The 13,707-nt window shown below is 42.2% G+C and overlaps 1 protein-coding gene across 2 annotated transcripts in view; it reads right to left on the reverse strand.

Annotated features, from left to right (window-relative positions):
• Positions 1-636: 636 nt before the first annotated feature.
• Positions 637-13,707, reverse strand: part of SUSD1 (sushi domain containing 1) — a 113,746-nt gene continuing 100,675 nt past the window's right edge. For both annotated transcript variants that reach the window (XM_081237166.1, XM_081237165.1), the window contains exons 15-17: positions 9,477-9,516; positions 1,225-1,318; positions 637-900 (exon numbers count right to left, since the gene is read on the reverse strand). In XM_081237166.1, the coding sequence (XP_081093292.1) occupies position 900; positions 1,225-1,318; positions 9,477-9,516 (135 nt within the window). In that variant the 3' untranslated portion in view covers positions 637-899. The remainder of the gene's footprint in view (positions 901-1,224; positions 1,319-9,476; positions 9,517-13,707) is intronic.

Genomic DNA, 13,707 nt, shown 5'->3' on the forward strand with positions numbered 1-13,707 from the left:
CACTCATAGTTACTGATGTTGTAGATAAAAGGGGTGATCGTGTCACCGGCGTTGTTCCCCTCCCCTGTAAACACAGGACTCTGGCCGTGGGCTTCATAGTGTTGCAACCCATTGTTACCACACCACCCCCAAGTCTAAAAGGAGGCACAGAGCATTTTTAGGAAATGTTCAGTGGAAAAAAAAATTTGCCAAGGCTGTTCTAAACATTCATGTGGAAGAGAACTGTCTAACTTAACAGAATATTTTTACTGGAATGAAGACTTATGGCTTTTGAATACATAGAAGACAAAAGGAACTGTATCAAAGCAACACTGCCTAACAGACATTGCAGGGAACTTACTGGGGTGGCCAGGCTAGCATACTTTCTAATTAGTGTGTCAACCAATTGTCGGAAAAGGGCTTCTTAAGTGTTTACCGTATTTGCCTATGTCAATGATCTCTAGCCTTTGCAATGACCTCCTTCATAAAGTCAAATTCTAGCCCACACTTAAGTCTATCTCATTACTTATTGTAAAAGAATGGATTCTGAATTAATGACAGAGATGCTATAAAGGAAGAGGCAGACAGTCTCTTGCATTCAGTGCCTAGAGGAGCTGACTCTCAGGCATCACTCAGAGGAGAACACAGGCCAGTCCATGTGACCTGTAGCCTGTGGTCAATATTACATTGTACATCAAGGTTCTCAAGTTCAGAGACACAGAACTGGTCGTGTAGCAGGGAAGACATCAACGATTCCCGAGCGTCCTCCTTTTGGGGGATTCCAAAGAGATAGTCACTGTCTTGAATCCAGGAATGGGATTGCAGGCCCACACACACACAGGGCCTTTGTGCAGACACTTGAGAAGCTGTCATAACATCTGCCCCAGCAGCAGTGCATCGTCTTCACGCAGCATTGGCAATCTAGACATGGTGGAGGAAAAGAGAGTTCACTGACACTTAGGTTTTCCTGCGGTGCACCCCCGTGTGCACGGGAAGCGGTACAGGAGATGAGCCACCACTCTGTGAGTGTTCAGGGCGCCATCACTGACCCTGCTCTCTTCCTGGGACTGGAGGGCATGCCCCTCCCTCCTGAGGTGCAGAGTTACCCATGCCTTTCACCTGCTGAGCCTGGGACAACCTCCTGCACTCCCCCTCTGACCCTCCTCAATCCCAGCTATTCTTCCTGACTCCAGCCCCACCCTCCCTCCATTCCACTCATTCCTCAAAAATGACAGTCGCACATACCACACTGCTGAGAAGGAGAGGAATGCGAGGACAATCACAACAGCCAGGGAGCCTAGCCCAACGCCTACCATCTGCTGCAGCGTGAGCGATGAATCTGCGGGACAAAACCACACGCTGAACCCACAGAGCACAGAATCACGGCCCTCCCCGGAGGTGCACATCCACCTGTCCTCGCTCTGTTTTAACCAGAGGTTGGCCCCATTTAACAAACCATCCCAAGAATGCCCAGAGTTCCTCTGTGCCCCCTCAGTTGGCCCTGAGAACAGGGCATCAGGAAAAACCGTTCCACGACATTTTTGAAAAGGAAGCGTAAAACCTGGCCACATTCAAGTTACAAGGGATAAAAGCTGATTTGTTGGGCACACACATAAAGCATCCTGTGTTGTGTGTGTTGGTCCTCTCTCAAGTCAATTACACTTGATCGATTTTTACCGGCAGTTTTCCTTTGCGTCGAGGAAGATGTCATTCTGATGTCATTTGGACTTTTGCTCCAAAAATGATAGCTCCAGTAATCAAATATAGCAAACAGGGACTTCCCTCGTGCTCCAGTGGTAAAGAATCTGCCACTGGGGGACGCGGGTTTGATCCCTGGTCGGGGAACTAAGATCCCACATGCTGCTGGGCAACTAAGTCCGCAAGCCACAACTATTAAGGTTGCTCGCCTCCACTAGAGCCTGCATGCCACAAACTACAGAGCCCATGCGCTCTGGAGCCTGCGTGCCACACCTAGAGAAGAGAAAACCTGCTGCCACAAATAGAGAGAAACCCGAGCACCACAATGAAGAGCCCGCATGCCACGACAAAAGATCCCTCGCGCCTCAACAAAGATCCCACGTGCTGCAACTAAGACCCGATGCAGCCCAAAATAATAATAATAATAAAAATATTAATAAAATAAATAAATAAATCTTTAAAAGAAAAACAAACATAGCAAACAAATCCTCTCTGTTGGGTAGAGTCATCTGTCATTTCCCCTACAGGAAGAAAAGTAGTACCTCCCTGCTCTGTTCAGCAGGTTGCCGTGAAGATAAAATAAGAAAATTGATGTAAAAGCTCTTTGAAAGACATTCATATGTTCTATTCAGGGGTGTATTGCATGTCAACTCCAGGGAGATCCCTGGCTGTTAACTGAAAAACACGCACATTTGAGTTGTACATTTGGGCCAAGTGACTAAGTCAGGGCGTCATGTTCTAAACTAAAGATCTCATTTTAACTTGCAAACACTTACTTAGCACTTACTATGTGCCAGACACCGTTCTAAAACCTCTCCTAACCACCCACTGGGTACCGTAATAATGGCACCAGGTATTATTACACTGGGTACTATTATTATTCCCACTTTATAGATGATGAATCCAGACATGGAGTGGTTAAGAAACTTGCCCAAGGTCACCGAGCTAGTAAATGACAGAGCCAGGATTCAAACCCAAGCTGCCTGGCTCCAGGGTCTTTGCTTTTGACCACAGCACCATGCTTTCCCAGTGCAGATCTGAATCCAGCTCTTTCTGCAGCAGAGTGGGTCATGTTCTCCCCCAGAAGTCAGGGGTGCTGGCCCAGATCTTTCCTCCACAGGCTGATGATTATGGGGCCTCGGGCTGTGGTTGCTCAAATTCCTCTTTGGAAGAACAAAAATCTGTACAATGGTGCCACCAGACATTGAGAAGATCTTGGGGGGCTGACTTTGCATGTATAGAATTAAAAATAAAAATACCACCAAGTCATGGAATAAGTTTAAGGGAGTGCAATCAATTCCAAATTTTTCCAGATGATTTGTTGCAGTTGTCATTGTTGGAATATCAAATTACAGTCATCCCTTGGTATCCATGGGGGATTGGTTCCAGGGCCCCCCTTGGATACCAAAATCCTCAGATGCTTGAGTCCCTGATATAAAATGGTGTAGTATTTGCTTATAACCTACTGTATACTTTAAATCATCTCTAGATTATTTATAATACCTAAAACAACATAAATGCTATGTATATAGCTGTAAATACAACATATTCAATAAATCCTAGGTAAAGAGTTGCCAGTGTGCAGCAAATTCAAATTTTGCTTTTTGGAACTTTTTGGAATTATTTTTTCTGAATATTTTCAATCCATGGTTGGTTGAATCCATGAATGTGGAACCCGAAGATATGGAGGGCCAACTGTATTTCATTTGTCTGTACCCTCCTTTTACCAATGCACCAGGCATATGCTTAGTGCTCCCCCTGGGTAATCCAACACTGCCATTGGAGAGCTGAAAACAGCAAAAGCAAACATCTGTTACCATAAGGGGAGAGGGGCTTAAGAGGAAAAATAGCCCCTGGACTTGAGACCCTCAAAATATAGATGACTTATTTCCCTGGCAGTGAATGTAGCACATTTGAGAACAGTTCAAGCTGCTTAACTTTTTCATCATCAATTCTGTGCTGTCTAATACAGCAGCCGCTAGCCACAAGGTGGCTATCTAAATCTAAATTAATTTAAATTAAATTAGATTTAAAATTCAGTTTCTCAGTCATACTATTTTAAGTGCACATTTCAAGTGCCCAGTAGCCACAAGTGGTGAGTGGCTACCATACCGGACAACACAGCGTTTAAATCTTTCCATCACTGCAGAGACTTCTACTGATCAGCACTGCGCAGATCTCTACAACTAGGTTGAGAGCAGTTTGAGTCTACTGGAGACTCTACAGGAGAGCTGGCACCAGCAAAAGCAGCCATGGAACATATCTCTTGCTAAAGAGCCTGGCAAATCATTACCTCAGAAAATGTTGTCAAGAGACTTTCTAGAGGGACTTCCCTGGTGGCTCAGTGGTTAAGAATCCGCCTGCCAATGCAAGGGACACGGGTTCGATCCCTGGTCCGGGAAGATCCCACATGCCGCGGAGCGGCTAGGCCCGTGAGCCACGGCCGTTGATCCTGCGCGTCCAGAGCCTGTGCTCCGCAACGGGAGAAGCCACAACAGTGAGAGGCCCGCATACCGCAAAAAAAAAAAAAAAAAAAAAATCTACAAACAATAAATGCTGGAGAGGGTGTGGAGAAAAGGGAACCCTCTTGCACTGTTGGTGGGAATGTAAATTGATACAGCCATTATGGAGAACAGTATGGAGGTTCCTTAAAAAACTAAAAATAGAACTACCATATGACCCGGCAATCCCACTACTGGGCATATACCCTGAGAAAACCATAATTCAAAAAGAGTCACGTACCACCATGTTCATTGCAGATCTGTTTACAATAGCGAGGACATGGAAGCAACCTAAGTGTCCATCGACCGATGAATGGATAAAGAAGATGTGGCACATATATACAATGGAATATTACTCAGCCATAAAAAGAAACGAAACTGAGTTATTTGTAGTGAGGTGGATGGATCTAGAGTCTGTCATACAGAGTGAAGTAAGTCAGAAAGAGACAAACAAATACCGTATGCTAACACATATATATGGAATCTAAAAAAAAAAAAAAGGTTCTGAAGAACCTAGGTGCAGGACATGAATAAAGACGCAGACATAGAGAATGGACTTGAGGACACGGGGAGTGGGAAGGGTAAGCTGGGACAAAGTGAGAGAGTGGCATGGACATATATACACTACCAAATGTAAAATAGCTAGCTAGTGGGAAGCAGCCGCATAGCACAGGGAGATCAGCTCAGTGCTTTGTGACCACCTAGAGGGGTGGGATAAGGAGGTAGGAGGGAGACACAAGACAGAGGGGATATGGGGATATATGCTCACATATAGCTGATTCACTTTGTTATACAGCAGAAACTAACACAACATTGTAAAGCAATTATACTCCAATAAAGATGTTCAAAAAATAAAATAAAATGAGTGTGAGTGTATATGTGTATACATGCATGCACATAGTATATTCATAGATAATGTACACACTAGGCTTATACCTTGATATTAATCTTCTCTGGCTTATTTGATAAGTATTGCACCCACTATGCTTCTTTTCTCACCAGACTGTACTGTTGGTTCCCCAGTAATCATTCAACTCAATTCAATAAATTCTGACTGAGCACCTACTGTGTGCCAGGCACTGCTCCAGCCCTTCAAATGCTCTCTCTCAAGCGTATGAAATCTAGTAAGAAAAAACAAGTATACCAGTGACTCGAAAGTATGGCAGAATGGCTAAAGAGAGGGAGGGAGAGAGATCCTGCCCTGTTGAGGAAATTTAAAAAAGTGTCAAGGAGGAGATGGCATTTGATTTTAATCTTGAAGAACAGGAGGGGTTGTAATAAACAGAAATTACAGGAAGGTTATAGGGCAATCCAGGTGGAGGTAAGTACATAATCGTATGAGCAAGACATTAAGGAGAGAAAGAAAGGGCCATATCCAGAGAAGAGCTGACACATCGGTTTGAATGGAGAAGAATGAGAGATGCAATCAGAAGGGTACATTGGTGTCCAACTGAGGCCTTGGAAACCAGAAAAAGAAATACTGGAGAACTGTGGAGGGAACATGTCAGGTGGTAGTGTAGGCTTGAGTGAAGAGGGAAACCTGAAAACTGTGATGGGAGATGAGAAAGAGGCTTGGCCAGTCATCCAAAGGCCTCTGCTCAGGGAGTAAACACAGAAATGACAGTCAGAGAGGTCTGCCCAAGTGCAAAATGTGGGCTAAATGAGAAAGAGGAGTAGTCACTAATGACTCAGAGCTTTCATGCCTATGACTAAAGGATGTTCCCTGATTACAGTTTATCATCATCTCACATATATCAAATGACCTTGCTCTGTGACTCAAGAAAGCACAGAATCATAGTACTTTGTGGCTGGAAGGGATCGCAGAGATCTTGGAGGAAGGCAACAGTGAACCAGCCAAGTTACATATAATTTCCAAGACACTCAGCTGATTAGTAGCAGGACTCGGGCAAAGAAGCCCAGGCCTCTGCACTTCCCATCAAACCGACTGCTGGCTCCCTGATAGTCATCACAAAGCTCTTTTAGGGGCAACGTGCAAAAGGTAAATAGCATAATTCATCAGAGGGCAAGGGCAAGAATGGGGCTGTTGCTTGGCATGAGTGAACTGAAACAAACTGAGGACTTATTTGGATCCTAGTTCTCTCCAAATTACTTTCTGAAATGGCAGGCTCCAAAATTTTTGCAAAAGGAGACTGCCAGGTGAGCGCACAACCCATTCCGTATGTAGATGTATATCTGCTAGAGCTGCCTTCAAAATTTCAACGTAACTGGGTTTTCTATTATCTCAGCTCTTTCCAGTAGCTTGAATTCAAAGGTTCAGATTCTCTTTCAACATGAGGGGAAAAAAGCATTGCCAAAAGCCACTTAGATATTTCCAAAGCAAAATCCTTCCTGTTAACTTAATCACAGTAGAATGACTGTAGCCAGCTCTTTGGCCATTTCTTCTACCCAGTTTGAGTTTGTTAATCACACTGAACAGCTGCTGAAAGCAGCGGATTCTGGAAGCTATTGTATCTGTGCCTGTCCATGATGCTTGCACATCTCCGTTCTTCTGGTAAAAGCACCTCTTTTCCTGTAGGAACTCCATCCCACCCTTAAGTCTCCAGGGAATGGATTGGCAGAAAAATTTCCAAATGTTGGAATGCATGATTGTTTCTCGTGGCCATCATTCAATTCTAAGAAAGGGGCTTAGTCTATCTGCACGCAGAAATGTAAGAGCGCACATCTTTGTTAAGAGAGGCCCTCACTCATGGACATATCTACACTACCAAATGTAAAATAGATACCTAGTGGGAAGCAGCCGCATAGCACAGGGAGATCAGCTCGGTGCTTTGTGACCGCCTAGAGGGGTGGGAGAGGGAGGGTGGGAGGGAGATGCAAGAGGGAGGGGATATGGGGATATATGTATATGTATAGCTGATTCACTGTGTTATACAGCAGAAACTAACACACCATTGTAAAGCAATTATACTCCAATAAAGATGTTAAAAATATACAGAGAGAAAATGCAAAAAAATAAAAAACAAAAAAAGAGGCCCTCACTTATGATGCTAAGTGAAATAAGTCAGACAGAGAAAGACAAATATGGAATGATCTCACTTATACATGGAATCTAAAAAAGCTGAATTCGTAGACATAGAGAATAGAACGGTGGTTGCCAGGGGCTAGGGGGTAGGGGAAACGGGGAGATGATGGTCAAAGGGTACAAACTTCCAGTTGTAAGATAATTAAGTTCTGGGACATATTCTAATGTACAGCATGTTGACTGTAGTTAACAGTACTGTATTGCACACTTGAAAGATATTAGGAGAGTAGTTCTTAAATATTCACACATACATATACACAAATTATATATATAAATATATACGTATACCTATATACATAAATTACATATATATACGGTGATTATGTGAGGTAATGGAGGTATTAACTAACCTTACTGCGGTAGTCATTTTGCAATAAGTAAGTGAATCAAATCATCACATTGTACACCTTAAACTCACACAACGTTATATGTAAATTATTTTCTCAAGAAAATTGAAAAAAGAGAGAGAGGCCCTTGCTGCCTGGCAATGTACAATCCAAGATGGCTGACAGTCAGGTAATGTGCCTTGCCCAGTTGAAAATCCATGTACCCTACCCTTGTTGAAGAGATAAATACATGGGAAATGAGATTAGGGGATAAGCAGAAAACGAAGGAAGCTTATTTCTCCAGCTTCCTCCCAAACATTTCCTGCTAGGTACCCTCTACAGACAGGGTAACAAATCCCCCAATTGTAAGGCACCATCCACTGGAACCCTCCTGGAAGCACCCCAGCCTATTGTTTTATGATGCTCTTAGGTGAGGGACAGGATGTAAGGAGTTAAACCGATACTCTGGGCTAAAAGCAGAATTCCTCAGGCTGTTGCTAGGATTCATGAACCACAAGGAAAAGTTCCAGACTCAAAAGGTCATAAACTTGACAAGATTTCTGGTATTAGCTACAAACTAATGGAATTCTTATGAATCAAATCCAGTGGCTGGCTGCCTGCTGGTTTAAAGAAATGTACTGCCAGGGAAATCCCAGCCTGGCAAACAAGGACCTGTGATTGCTCAATCCCTAAGGCAACTCCGCCACCCAGATAACTGCCCCCATGAAGCAGAAGGTTTAAGTTGTAGGCACTCAGTGGGGCTCCTTCTCTCTGCATCTCTTAGGGAAGGCTCTGGAGGAAAGGGACAAGGCTTCTCTCCCATCAGGCAGAGCCCGAGGCAGCCAAAACTAACTGACCAAGCGACCCATTCTGCTGCCAGGACAGGAGATGCTTGCTTTTCCTGTCCAGCAGGATGTGGTCCTTGTTATCGGCCCCCTGGCCACTGCACGGTTCTTTATCTTTTCTTCCTTTCTAAATGAACGTACTTATTGTGATTATCCACCCTTCCCTTTCATATTATATACTGTGGTTTGAGAATGATTAAGTTTGCCATTTAATCATAGATTGCTAACAGATCATGAGAAGCACATCTAGATTAATTAGATCAAGAGGGACGGATCATCCCCAGGAACCCTGGTCTTGGAGTTGGATTCAGTAAGAGACCCACCTTTGAGCTGTCTTCTACTTGGGTTCCATTTTTGGTTGTATGGAGGATAATTTCACTTTCTTAATGGAGGGTGTTTTTCTAAATAGTGTATGTGTATGTGTGTGCACATGCTAAGTAGCCAAATGGTTGAAAGTAGTGGACTGCTTGTGGCTCTTTGTTTTGGTCTGCCAACATGGTTTTCTGTGCTTCCTCCTGATGGGGATCATGTCCCCCTCTCAATGCAACCCTGGTGAGGTTGCTGATCACATTGATCTGCCCCCAAAGAGCCATACCAGTAAGCCCCAAACCCAAAGTAGGCTAATCACACTACCCTATCTCCTCTTAATAGTGATTCATCCAATGGATAGTCACTTAGCTAGGAGAAGAGACTCCCTGAATTGAAAAACTGTCTGTTCCCACTGAAGTGGCTAAGCTGGGGCAGCTGGTTCCCCCCCACCCCAACACCACATAGCTTATAGTAGAAGAAAATGAGGCCAACTCACACTTAGAGAGGAGATAGAGACAGATAGAAAGGGACAGTCCTACTTATGGTATTGAGTCCCAAGTCCCAGTTTCTGGAGGCCTGGTGATGCCACTCTGGTTCTAATTCCATAAGTTCCTACCCCTCATCCTTTTCAGCTATGTTTTTTTGTAGGCTAGTCTGAGATGCGTTTTTGTCACCTGTGACAATTTAAAAAGAAATCTCATTAACATATACTTGATGCTGCAGAGTGGACAGAGGAGAAATAAGGAGAACAGTCTTAGGCAGAAAATGGTTTTACCTTTTACCTGAGCCCAAACTGCACAGGAGCTTCTTCTCACCTATAAAGGAAAACACAGCAACACATATAATTGGGTGGCATGTGATGTCAGTTTAAATAACACACTTTAGCCCTCCAAGTTGCAGGGTTTTATCTCTTATTTTGGACCACACGATCTTTAAAATCTCTTCTAGCTCTAACATCTTACAATTTAGCCTTATGATCACCAAGTGTTCAAAGGGACTGGCGTGGGCAGCAGAGACAGAAGTGACCCTAGGAATGGATGACCCTAAAGCTTTCCAATGGATCTCAGGAAGCACATGCTATGAGGAAAGAGCAGGGATGGTGGTAAGTTCCATTCCCCTTGCCAGCTCTCAGCAACTGGCACTGACTGCCTGGAGAGCTACAGTATGTTGAAAAGGATTCTGGGGTCACATCCAGGTTCAGCAAGAAGTAGTGATGCATGTTATGTGCAAGGCTATGAGACGGCCTAGTATATACGAATACTTCACTTCTCTAGATGATATTTACCAGGCAAACTCAGTTACCCAAAACATAGCCAAGAACCAGAAAGAAAGCTAAAGGAACATGTATGAAAGCTCATCCATGGTAGAAGCAACCCACAAACTCATTGGAATGAAATACCTTCTCTTCTTCTCCCCTGCTGATATTACAGGCACATTTGTCTGTTAGGGATGCTAGGATTACTGTTGATCTATGATAAAAGTCAGCAAAAAATTTCCCAAAGGAAACCAAATAGTAGAGGTTAGAGAAAGATCCCTTCAACTTCATTAAGTAATTCTCTTTCAAGTGACAACCTTAGTCATTCTTGGTTTATTTTATTAAAAATTGAAAAACTATATTTACACTGATAAATTCTGGGAAAAGCTTAAAATGGCCACAAGGTTTTGAATGTGACTAAATTTTGCCTTGATGCTTAGTGCATCAGGTGCATTTAATAAAAGATAACATGCAATTCCTATACACTAATGATGAAAAATCTGAAGGAGAAATTAAGGAAACACTCCCATTTACCACTGCAACAAAAAGAATAAAATACCTAGGAATAAACCTACCTAAGGAGACAAAAGACCTGTATGCAGAAAAGTATAAGACACTGAGGAAAGAAATTAAAGATGATACAAACAGATAGAGAGATATACCATGTTCTTGGATTGGAAGAATCAACATTGTGAAAATGACTATACTACCCAAAGCAATCTACAGATTCAACGCAATCCCTATCAAACTACCAATGGCATTTTTCACAGAACTAGAACAAAAAATTTCAAAATTTGTATGGAAACACAAAAAAACCCAGAATAGCCAAAGCAATCTTGAAAAAGAAAAACGGAGCTAGAGGAATCAGGCTCCCTGACTTTAGACTATACTACAAAGCTACAGTAATCAAGACAGTATGGTACTGGCACAGAAACAAATATAGCTCAATGGAACAGGATAGAAAGCCCAGAGATAAACCCATGCACATATGGTCACCTTATTTTTGATAAAGGAGGCAAGAATATACAATGGAGAAAAGACAGCCTCTTCAATAAGTGGTGCTGGGAAAACAGGACAGCTACATGTAAAAGAATGAAATTAGAACACTTCCTAATACCATACACAAAAATAAACTCAAAGTGGATTACAGACCTAAATGTAAGGTCAGACACTATGAGACTCTTAGAGGAAAACATAGGCAGAACACTGTATGACATAAATCACAGCAAGGTCCTTTTTGACCCACCTCCTAGAGAAATGGAAATAAAAACAGAAATAAACAAATGGGACCTAATGAAACTTAAAAGCTTTTGCATAGCAAAAGAAAACATAAACAAGATGAAAAGACAACCCTCAGAATGGGAGAAAATATTTGCAAATGAAACAACTGACAAAGGATTAATCTCCATAATTTACAAGCAGCTCATGCAGCTCAATATCAAAAAACAAACAACCCAATCCAAAAATGGGCAGAAGACCTAAATAGCCATTTCTCCAAAGAAGATATACAGATTGCCAACAAACACATGAAAGGATGCTCAACATTACTAATAATTAGAGAAATGCAAATCAAAACTACAATGAGGTATCACCTCACACGGGTCAGAATGGCCATCATCAAAAAATCTAGAAACAATAAATCCTGGAGAGGGTGTGGAGAAAAGGGAACCCTCTTGCACTGCTGGTGGGAATGTGAATTGGTACAGTCACTATGGAGAACAGTATGGAGGTTCCTTAAAAAACTAAAAATAGAACTACCATATGACCCAGCAATCCCACTACTGGGCATATACCCTGAGAAAACCATAATTCAAAAAGAGTCATGTACCAAAATGTTCATTGCAGCTCTATTTACAACAGCCCGGAGATGGAAACAACCTAAGTGTCCATCATCCGATGAATGATAAAGAAGATGTGGCACATATATACAACGGAATATTACTCAGCCATAAAAAGAAACAAAATTGAGCTACTTGTAATGAGGTGGATAGTCTGTCATACAGAGTGAAGTAAGTCAGAAAGAGAAAAACAAATACCGTATGCTAACACATATATATGGAATTTAAGAAAAAAAATGTCATGAAGAACCTAGGGGTAAAACAGGAATAAAGACACAGACCTACTTGAGAATGGACTTGAGGATATGGGGAGGGGGAAGGGTAAGCTGTGACAAAGCGAGAGAGAGGTATGGACATATATACACTACCAAACGTAAGGTAGATAGCTAGTGGGAAGCAGCCGCAGAGCACAGGGAGATCAGCTTGGTGCTTTGTGACCGACTGGAGGGGTGGGATAGGGAGGGTGGGAGGGAGGGAGATGCAAGAGGGAAGGGATATAGGAACAGATGTATATGTATAACTGATTCACTTTGTTATAAAGCAGAAACTAAAAAAAAATTGTTAAATGGTAAATTTTATGTGTACTTTACCACAATTAAAAATAAATATTAAAAATAATCACTGCTAAATGTCTGAGTATTAGATGGTGATCGTTGCATTACCACCATCTTGTAAACATATTAAAAACCACTGAATTGTACACTTTAGAATTATATGAATCGCATCTCAGTAAAGCTGTTTTAAAAAGAAAAATAAATAAATAAATCACTACTGATTTTAATATGACTGCAACACTAATATATTTGAAACCCACAGGGGAAGTAATAGCAATTCAAATATGTGAGTCCAAATATAAATGATTTCAAAGAACAAGGACGTGTTCCACTTAGCTGTATGAAAAAGAGGCATCAATACAGGAAAGTTCCCTATAAACTAGAACTCTTATTGTAACCTCCCACTTCATTCCCTCTGTGCCCCAAATTGATATTGATTCATATTGAAGCCCTAACCCCCAATGTGATGTTATTTGGAGACAGGGCCTTTGGAATGTAATTAGGTTTAGATGAGGTCATGAGGGTAGGGCCCACATGATGGGATCAGGGTCCATAAGATGAGGAAGACTGATCAGAGCTCACTCAGTCCCCACCACATGAGGACACAGCAAGAAGGCAGCTGTCTGCAAGCCAGGAAGAGGGTCCTCCCCAGGGAACCAAAGCAGCCTGCACCTTAATCTTGGACTTCCCCGTCTCCAGAACTATGAGAAATAAACGTCTGTTGTTTAAGCCACGCAGTCTATGGCATTTTGAAATGGCAGCCCAAGATAACTAATACACCCTCCCAGACCAAAGTCTCAGTCTGAGACAGAAGCTCTCTGAGCAATCTCTAAGTTGCACACGTATGGTACTGCCAGTGTTGTCTATGGCTAGAAACACCAAGTCAGGATCTCCAGGTAATTTACCAGCAAGGAGGCCTTGTCTAAGTCATAAACACCTGTGGAACAAATTCAGGGCAATATATTCTGGACTTTAGTCTTCCAATTCTTAATCCCTACATAATTGCCACAAAAACACCACCAGAACTTTTTGCTACTTGGAAATATTCTTAGTTTTATATCAAGCATGATAATGGCGCATTGACTTGAGTCCTATACAGAATTTAATTGCATGTTTCAGTTTTAAATATGTGATGAACCTTACACGATGGCTCAAATTCATCAGTCAAGAGATATTTCTATTAATATTATTTTTTCTAGTTTCCATTACCAACCGATATGAATTGATACCAAACCTTGAGTCCTCCTAAGGCAACCATCACAATGCTTCTTCTAGATCTTCCACCCCTGACTGACCCATCCAGCTCTTGCTATTCTGCTTGTCCAGCTCATTATATTTATTCATTCTTTTTTTTTTTTT

Source organism: Mesoplodon bidens (genome assembly GCF_964165515.1).
Source record: "Mesoplodon bidens genome assembly, chromosome: 6".
Lineage (NCBI taxonomy): Eukaryota > Metazoa > Chordata > Mammalia > Artiodactyla > Ziphiidae > Mesoplodon > Mesoplodon bidens.